Genomic DNA, 9,920 nt, shown 5'->3' with positions numbered 1-9,920 from the left:
AAAAGGCATTTAACAAACTAATGCAATCCTTTTGGTGGGGTATCAAAAACCAGAATTCTAAGATGCATTGGCTAAATTGGAAAGGTCTTGGAAAAGGAAAACAGGTTGGGGGTTTGGGGTTTCGAGATTTTGAAGATTTCAATAAGGCTCTTCTAGCTAAGCAAGGGTGGAGGATCATTACTAAGAATCAATCACTGGCCTCTCGAGTTCTAAAAGCTAAATATTTTCCATTTATGGACTTCTCCTCAGCTAGAGTCAGAAGGGATGACTCCCTTGTGTGGAAGAGTATTACAACAGGTAGACAATTACTCTATGAGGGCCTTATATGGAAAATTGGTAATGGGAACAAAGTGAAAATATGGTCAGATAGATGGCTGCCTATTCCAACATCTTACAAGTCTCAGTCCCCACCCAAGGTACTGTGTCCTGAAGCTACTGTTAACTCTCTCATTGATCAAGAAACCCACTCGTGGAATATGCATCTGGTTCAAAATGTTTTCACTCCTGAAGAGGCTGCTATTATTTCCAGAATTCATGTTAGTCCTTGCAACAGCAATGATAAGCAGGTTTGGAGGTGTACTAAGAACGGGATCTTCACAGTTAAATCAGCTTACCATCTTCAAGTTTCTATGAATGATATCAGTAAGGGACAAACTTCAGATACTTCCAAACATGAGGCCCTTTGGAATCGATTATGGAAGCTTAAAGTGCCTAACAAAATTAAAATGTTTCTCTGGAGATCAGCTAAGGAAATCCTTCCCACCAGAGTTAACTTGCACAAAAGGAAGATCATTGACTCACCATTGTGCCCCATATGTTTGCTTCATCCAGAAACTGTATCCCATGTTCTATGGATGTGTAAAGCTGCTCAGCATGTTTGGAGTATTAGCTCAAGGAGAATACAGAAAAGTAAAACTGAGGAGGCACCCTTTTATGAGTTACTTTCAAACCTCCTATCCACACTTCCACGAGAGGATCATACTAAATTAGCTATCACAGCTTAGGAAATTTGGTTCAGAAGGAACAAGTTCATTTTTGAGTCCAAATTCGCCTCCCCCCAACAGGTTTTAAAACTGGTCTCCTCTAGCATTACTGACTTGGAAATGATTGAAATGAACCAGCAGAGGACATGTCCTCAGATTCAACGGACAGTTAGGTGGTGCAAGCCTCCAAACAATTTCTACAAATTAAACTAGGACCCAGCCATTGACAAGACTAATTGCAGGGAGGGTATAGGGGTGTCAATTAGAGATTGGCTGGCTCTCGTGATAGCAACTCTCAGAAGCCCTTGTAATTCCTTTCCTGATCCACTCTTGGGAGAAGCTTTAGCTACCTTGCGAGCAATACAATTTGGTATTGAACTTGGTCTGAAATATGTCATTTTCGAAGGGAACTCAAAACAAGTGGTATATGGCATAACTGGTGGAGCTGAAGACTGGAGCACGGTGGGTTTCATTTATCAAGATATCAAGAAACTATTAGGCACTTACAATTCTTGGTCTATTAGACACGTTCCAAGACAAGCCAACACAGTGGCACATTGTTTGGCAAAAAGTTCTCTAGATTTATCTGAGGACTCAATTCATGTAGAGGATTATCCTCATTGTATTCACAGTTATCTCTCTTGAGATTTTAATATGAAGTATCTTTTCTCTAAAAAAAAAAAAAATTATTGGTGCAACAGTAGTTTTTATCTGTGATTCTTGTGGGACTGACCTATGTAGGCCTCGTTCTGCCAGTAATTAATTACATCTACCAAAACCATCAGGAGAGTTTCCTCTAAACAAGGGGCAACCAAACACTAATTTTGGCAAGCTTTGACTCATTACATATGATTCTTAATTTCCAAAGAGAGATGGAGAGGAAAAGAAGGTCAAGAAGAAACCACAAAGCACTGGGCCACTCATGGCATGCATGCCTGCATTTCGGTTTTAATTCAACATTCTTGGACTTGGAGCTAACCATTGAGAATCAACATTTAATCATCATCTCTAATTAATGGCGGCCTTGCGACTTCTATCCCTCTTGATCATGCTTCCTCTGTTTCTTGCAATTTCCGCCCACCCTTCATCTGGAGGAGGACCCGGCCTGAAGGTTCATAGAAAGTTGAGGGAGCCAAAGCTTCCTGGAATCCCAATCCCAAACCCTTTAACAGGAAGATCATCCAGTACTAGTACTCATGATCACTTTGCATCTCCTGATCAGGAAAATCCTGCTTCTCCCGAGACAGCTTTCAATGGGTTGTGGGAGCTGTTTTCTAGCGACTCGGGCGCCAACGCCATGCACATAAATATACTTCCCAACAATAAGGTTATAATGTACGATGCCACTGCATTCCACATGTCAACGATTAAATTGCCCAACGGAGAATGCATTCCCTATAAGGACGAAAGAAGTGGAGCTGAGTTACAAGATTGCTGGTCTCATGCAGTTGAGTTTGATATTGACACAGCAAAAATAAGACCACTCAAGGTTCATCAATAAATCTCAAAGTTCCACATGATTTAGTAAACTTATAATATATATATATATATATATATATATATATATATATTCATCGAGTAGTACGTACTACGTTTGTATATATGTACGTAGTTTTTGTTCTAAAATGGTATGATTTGTTTGTTTAATTAATGAACTTAATAATTGAGACAGGTTGAGGGGGATCCATGGTGCTCATCAGGAGGGCTTGCAGCCGATGGTACCTTTGTTGGGACTGGTGGTTGGTTAGATGGAGCAAAAACTGTTAGATACTTGCGTCCCTGCCTCGACTGTGATTGGAAAGAATACCCAACTGCACTGGCAGATCTAAGATGGTATGTGTGCGCGCGCGCGCGCATGCTTTTATGCAGAAATTTGGATAAGAAATTAGAGTTTCTTTCGTTTTTGGAATATATATAAGAAATAGGGTTTCGTTGAAAATGAAAGACAAAGTTATAGAAGTATTCATCAGAAGTAACACGACAATCGTTCTTCTTCCAAACTTATCGACTAAAACTAATTATCTCTTACTTTGCTGCACCGAAATGGTATTGCTAGATGAAAATTTCTTATTCACAATTCTACACCTTGCGCCCTACGAAAAACATGTCTATATCCTATGAAAAATATCCTCACATTCTATAAAAGACTTACAAGGTTAGGGTGTAAAAGTGAATAGTCGCTGATACATAATAATCTCATTAGTAGATATATACAAATTTAGAGGCTTCAATCGATAATTTTAGAAGAATATCAATTATTATTTTACTTTATTTGATGAATCATGAATACTTTTATGACTTGTTTTTCATTTTCAGCGAATCATGAGACGAATAATAAATTTATAACGGGCCTTCTCAAGCAAATAATTAACCTTTTTGTGCTTTGCCTAAAGGTACGCAACACAAGCAAGACTGGCCAACGGCAGTTTCATTCTTGTAGGAGGCCGAAGGTCGTTCAGCTACGAGTACGTTCCGCGGGAAGGAGATTCCAATAGCGAAGCCATCAAGTTTCCTTTTCTCAACGAAACCACTGATTTGGACGAGAACAATCTCTACCCTTTCGTCCACCTTTCCACCGATGGAAATTTCTTCATCTTCGCCAACCATCGCTCGGTTCTCCTCAACCCACAGACCAACACGATTGTTCGCGAGTTCCCCGTCTTGGATGGCGGCTCCCGCAACTACCCGGCGTCCGGGATGTCCGCACTCCTCCCTATAAAACTCCATGTCCAAAACCCTGAGCTCATCCCGGTCGAGGTTATCGTTTGCGGTGGTGCGAAGCCCGACGCCTATACTTTGGCTCAAAAGGGAAACTTCACGCAAGCACTTCAAGACTGCAACAGGCTTCAGATCACAAACCCTGATGCCAAGTGGATTAAAGAAACCATGCCTTCAAGTCGTGTCATGGGCGACATGCTGAATCTCCCCAACGGAGACCTTCTGATTCTCAATGGCGCGAAGGTTGGTACGGCGGCTTGGTACTCCGCAGACGATCCGAACCTTACTCCAGTACTTTACAGTCCCGACAAGCCGCAAGACCAAAGATTTATGGAGCTTGCGCCTACTACAATTCCCCGAATGTACCATTCAGCCTCGGCTCTGCTTCCTGATGGGAAAGTTTTAGTAGGAGGTAGCAATCCCAATGCGGGTTATAATTTCACAGCCAAGTACCCAACTGAGATGAGGATAGAGAAGTTCTCGCCGCCATACTTGGACCCTGCATTGGCTATAAAGAGGCCGGAGATCTTGGTCGAGTCCTCGGAAGCATCTTTGTTGTATGGAAAAATGTTCTCGGTGCAATTTAAGAGTAATGAAGCGCTAGTGATTAAGGAAGACATCATGGTGACCATTTATGCACCACCTTTTACAACGCACGGCTATTCCATGAATCAAAGACTGCTTGAGCTGGTCAAGGTTGATGTGCTCCAGGTTTCTGGTGGTAGCCATCAAGTTAACGTCACAGCGCCGCCTACAGGGGTGGTTGCTCCTCCGGGGTTCTACCTACTCTTTGTGGTCCATCGTGGGTTGCCGAGCAAGGGAATGTGGGTGCAAATCAAGTAGACCCTCTGATTCGAAGACTTTTTCCTTCTGCATACAAGGTAGAACATCGTGTACATGCCAAGTCGTGCAATGCGGGTCCTTATGAACAAGCTTCCGTTGTGATAGCTTTCATTGATATTCATTCAGCTGTTGATTATTTATAGGGTTCTGTATGCTATTCGATGTTTTTGTAGGAATATAGTGAGAAGGAATAGGTGCAATTTTATGATGGTTACAGCTTTTGATGATGTTTAGGCGTACATACATCACGAAGGTTGAATATCAAAGATACGTTGAGTTCATAGTTTTGTCGCAATTACTCTGTTCTTGCTCGTCATTGAGATTGTATATTTAGTCCTTTGTTTTAAAGGAGTCAAGTTACTTTTGAACCTAAGATCAAATAGAATAGTTAAATTGTGCTCTAAACTTAGTAGAAGTTGTAATTTCAATATCCCTTTTAAAGGGAATAGGTTAGTGTGTGTGTCTTCTTGGATAAAGATGTAAGCTTATTATATGCATATTATGTTTGTTATTTCTATTGAGCTTCATTGCAAATCCTGTCTTTCTGGATTGACATGATTACTTACCTTATCTAAGGTGTCAGAGTGTTGGGCAAAGTTTTCCTCCCCATTGGGCCGAAGGAATTAGTTTCCTTTTACATATCTACAAAAATGACATGTGTCCTTTGAACAAATCACAAGCATACATGCATCTCACATGCTTAAGGAATTCATGACAATGTAGCAAAGTCATCTCAACTTATTAAGTATCTATCTCATCTCAACTTATTAATTATCTATCCCATCTCATTTCATTCAATCACATTCTAATTTCCAAACACCACAAATACAAAAAAAAATTCAATTTCAAATTTTTAACTTTTTTATCTAATCATTATAATTTTTTCAAACTTCAATATAAAATACAAAAAACAATTCAACTTTTTCAAATCTCAAAACAAAAATAATATTAACAAATTATATTCAAATAATATTCAAATAATATTACAACTTTATAATATTTTTATTTAACTTTTTCTCTCTCATTTCCCAAAATCTCATAAAATATTTCTTTTTTAATGGCACCGGGTGTCCAGAACAGCTTCTCGACTAATCTCGGGAGTGCATAGGCCCTCGACAAAGACTTTCCCGCAAGTACACCTTGGGTAATTTAAGGAAAAAATCCATCAGTCCAATGACCCTAGAGATTGTTTGCACTCAAGGGGGAACATACTCTCAAACCCAAGGCTTTTACCATTTAAGCCAACCCCTAGGGGTTCTCATAAAACATATTAACTCAAACTACTTCACTAATTTTTACAAATCATTTCACTACTATTTACAAATCATCTCATCTCACTGTTCAAACGATATGCCTTAAGTGCTACAGGTTGATGAAGAATCTCAACATGGTCAATAACATCCACTCGGTTTCCTAGGAAGACCTGAAAAAAACAGTCCCAGATGAATACTTTTCATAGTTGAGGTGAGCGTACAAATGCTTATATAGACTTTCATCAGCCATGTTAGCTGCACGATAAGAAATTAATATGACACTATCAGTCACCCTTCTTATCATATTACACAAAGCTTTGCTAATTCTAGAAGCTATCTTCTTGGTGCCTGTATAAATGGACTGCGTCTATTAGCCCCCAAATACCATCACCAGCAAGAACAAAGTCAATTTGCAAGCAAGAGGCTCAAATTTTGGAAATAATTCATTGTTCAGACTAGACAATAGAATGTAACAAAATGCTAGAATTCTGTAATAGAATGGGAATAATTATATTGAATGGAGCTATGCTCCCAAAACAAATGCAACCACTCACTTTATGACAACCAAATTTTGAAAGCAGGGTTCCACAAGACCACTTGGATATAATGGTTGCTCAGTGGCACGGATGCTCTGGGAGATAGAGTTTTTCAAACTAAAAAATCTGAAGTACGCCAACGCCAGTATTTGAATACAAATCCCAAAGACAGAAATTTATAGCTGTGCAAAGCACACTTAGGCTGGCTTTGCTAGTATAGATATTGTAGTCCGGCCTCTGCTACATATCAAATTCGAGAAAAGCGCATTTTGTTAGGCCTCAAACACCATAAGACCCTTACATTTAAACAATGAAGATTCGTACTCAAAGTATGCGTACCCACCCTGTGTAAGGAATAAAAAATGCATATGCCTCAGTTCGTTTTTGAACAAGGTAAAAATGCCCATAAAATTGATAGCCAGAAATAAGAAGAAAGTCAAGAATAGATGAAGAAATAATGGGCATAATTGGAGACTAAAATTAGCACAATTAAGAACCACATGAGAGTCACACCCCTCCCGGCCCCCTCCCCCTTCCCCACCTAAAAAACGACCAAGTTGAAGGAAAGATGGTTAAAGTAGAACTTGTCATTTGGAAAGTGAAGAGACCAATTCAGAAGGAAAATTGCTCCTATGGGGGGATAAAGCCTCCAAGTATCCCTTTTGCTGATAGCAGCCTCTCCCTCTTCTCCGTGAAATTGTACCTAAAGGAACCAAGTTTGGCCTCCATTCCTCCTAGCAAATCTCGGAGACTGAAATATATGGAAACTAAAGAGCAACATTGCCCGTTATATATCTAAATATTTGGAAGAATACGGTTTTTTACCATCAACAAAATCTTGGGATAGAATCCGAGGGCATAATAATGATCTAAAATCTGAAGAAGATGGCTAGGAATGCTATTTTACCTTCTACAACCAAATCAATAAAGAGCATAGCTTCCAGGATCCTTTTCATTGTCATTTCCTAATCTTACCAGGCAACCAGGCAGATAATGAGATTAAACGGCAACCAGTCAACATAACGACTTCTAGGTACCAGCTAAAATAAATGTTACAAGCACAAACCCATATTTCAAAAGTAATCTCCAAGAATATATGAAATTCATAGTTCAATTCACAAATTCTATCCTACTGCACAAAGCCAAATGCCCATGACAATAACCAAAATACCCAACAAAGCAAAAAACCACAAAGGGATTCAAAGATAAAATATGGATCACGAAAATCCGTTTAATTCATTCCATTTCATTTTCTTTTCCTCAATCTAGTAGACCAACAGGGTTAGCTAAATATCACAAAAAGTCATCACGTAATACAAAGCCAAACACCGAGAACAATCAGACCCGTACCAAGCAAAGCGTGGCCGACGCGGGTCTTCTCCCCCAGCAGCATCCCGAACACAGCCGTGGCGGCAAACGTCGTGGCGTTGGTGACAGGCACAGTTAGAGAGATGGGAGTTTGTCCCAGAATAGCGAAGAAAGTAGCGGAGGCTGAGAGATTGATCAAGAAGGGGACGGAATACTGCCAGATCGAGAGGAGGGTGAGCCAGTTCTTGAGGGAAGCGAGGAATTTGTGGTGGAGCTTGGATGGGTGGCTTTCTGGTGGTGGTCTCGAAGTAGATTCGAGCGCCTGGTCCCAGAGGAGCGCACCGCGGCGCATGATGGCGTTGGTGGCGCCCCAGACGAGGCCCACTGCGACCATTTTCTCTACGTCTCCGATCATTGACCGTTGCGCTCCCTCTTTTGCTCTACACTGCGGCCGAGTGTACGTACTGAATCACATTTTCTTGTTCAAAGCACGCGCTCGTTGCAACATTGGATCAAAGTTCTATTTTACGCCTGTTTGATTATGGTTTTAGATGGGTCGATCAAAATATTATTTTTAATATTATTATTATTTTAAAATTTAAAAAAATTAAATTATTTATATTATATTTTATATAAAAATTTAAAAAAATTATAATGATGAGATGAGATGAGATTAGAAGAATTGAGATAAATTGAGAATACAAAAATGAGTTTAAGATTTTCGACTTTGTTTTTCTAGAGAAAGATTGCTTCACTCGAAAATTTAGAGGTGAACAAAAAGCCCGCTTACCCGACCTAGTCGATTTTTCCGAAATCACCCGAACCGAAAACCTGAACCGTTTGTATTCAAAGTCGGAAACGGAATTTCCACACCCGTTTAGCTTCTTATCAATTATTACCCATTACCCGAAAAAACCCTAATGAGACCAACCATGCTTTCTTAGATGCAAGCCTGAAGAAGTAGTCAAAATCACCGATCAGAGAGCTCTTGAGTATCACCATCCTTGGAAGTATCTCCCATGCCGAAAGAATTGGGATGACAAAGAAGATAGAGAATGTATCCTTGGAAGATAATATCTCTCTGTCGAAAGAACTGGAATTACAACCGATAAAGCCAATAATTTTGCAAATCCGATTTCGTATCTTCTCAGTTTTGAAATCTGGGTCTCTCAACAACCTATTGCTTTGTGTCCTGGTCCTCTGCAACTAGTTGGGTTCAAAGCGAGAAAAAAAAAATGAAACTCAAACAGATCAAGGTGCATGGAAGCCACGAACATTAGCCCTCCCTCCACTGGTCCCAACAGATCTAGACTTTTTTGGAAAACTCAAAATCTCATCTTTTCAAGAACAAGGCTTGTGTTCTTATTTTCCTGATTTGGCTAGAACATTGTTTCTCTTTTCTTCACTTCTGTAGTTTTTTACATTTTATCTTCTTTTTTTTTCTTGATTAAATAAAAGGAAAACCTGAAAATAATTGGGTCGAGTAATCGAGTAACAGAAGCGGTTGCGGAATTCTCTTTTCGGAAGTGTTCACATTCAGGTCGAGTCTAAATATTTCAAATTCAGGTCGGGTGAACAACCCTTCTCGAAATAGTGGAATAAATTTTTGAAAGGTCTGGCTACTAATTTCATGTGCTTTTTTCAAATTGGAGAATTTTGCTTTCTATGTAATTTTTTCTTTTTAGTAATAATTCCTTCCATTTTAACAAATCTGAGAGTTGTTCATTTTTTTACAAATTTGTCTATCTAACTTAACAGTAAAACGTCAAATTGCAATTGTATTTCTTTTTAATGTAAAAATATACTGAACTTTAAAAACTCAAAATAAAAAAAAAATAAAAAATTAATCTTATTGTGAAATTAAAAAGAAATAATAAGAGAATAGAAATATTACAATATAAACTTAGTTGTTCATGTACTCAATATCATTCATTTCTAATTTCTTATGTTATACAAATGATCATTAAGACATCAAAAACACAATTTTATAGGCATACGAGGATAAGAAATATGAAATTGTGATATATGAATTAATGAGATAGATTGTAAAATTTAGGAATTCCAAGAGTAGAGTTGATACATTAATGGACGTTAATTTTAAGCGATAGAATCTAAATGGTCATCCACCAATTTCATGTATACAGTTATAACACTCCCCCTTGGATGACCATATACAAAGAACATAACTCGTTAAAACTTTGCCAAGGAAAAACTTGATGGAAAAAAAAAAAACAATGCAAAGGAAAAATAGTACAATTTTATTGTATACCTTGGAATGT

The 9,920-nt window shown here is 38.7% G+C and overlaps 2 protein-coding genes across 7 annotated transcripts; one reads left to right on the top strand and one right to left on the bottom strand.

The window, feature by feature from the left end:
- The first annotated feature begins 1,920 nt into the window (after nucleotides 1–1,920).
- On the top strand, nucleotides 1,921–5,021 carry LOC109015946 (aldehyde oxidase GLOX1-like). The gene is made up of 4 exons (XM_035695333.1): nucleotides 1,921–2,472; nucleotides 2,656–2,816; nucleotides 3,377–4,582; nucleotides 4,718–5,021. Exons 1-3 carry the CDS (start codon nucleotides 1,999–2,001, stop codon nucleotides 4,542–4,544), a joined length of 1,803 nt encoding a protein of 600 aa, XP_035551226.1. The 5' UTR covers nucleotides 1,921–1,998; the 3' UTR covers nucleotides 4,545–4,582; nucleotides 4,718–5,021.
- Nucleotides 2,303–8,158, bottom strand: LOC108985029 (transmembrane protein 234 homolog). 6 transcript variants are annotated; one of them, XM_035695334.1, is made up of 2 exons: nucleotides 7,684–8,158; nucleotides 2,303–2,378 (listed from the first exon to the last, which is right to left on the bottom strand). In XM_035695334.1, exons 1-2 carry the CDS (start codon nucleotides 8,054–8,056, stop codon nucleotides 2,344–2,346), a joined length of 408 nt encoding a protein of 135 aa, XP_035551227.1. In that variant the 5' UTR covers nucleotides 8,057–8,158; the 3' UTR covers nucleotides 2,303–2,343. The 6 variants fall into 6 exon arrangements, with proteins under 6 accessions (XP_035551227.1, XP_018812713.1, XP_035551228.1 ...); XM_018957168.2 differs by lacking the exon at nucleotides 2,303–2,378 and adding an exon at nucleotides 5,501–5,967; XM_035695335.1 differs by lacking the exon at nucleotides 2,303–2,378 and adding an exon at nucleotides 6,291–6,570.
- Nucleotides 8,159–9,920: the final 1,762 nt, after the last annotated feature.

The sequence above is a fragment of the Juglans regia genome, chromosome 10, assembly GCF_001411555.2.
Source record: "Juglans regia cultivar Chandler chromosome 10, Walnut 2.0, whole genome shotgun sequence".
Classification (NCBI taxonomy): Eukaryota; Viridiplantae; Streptophyta; class Magnoliopsida; order Fagales; family Juglandaceae; genus Juglans; species Juglans regia.
This window is presented reverse-complemented; position numbering and strand designations above follow the sequence as displayed.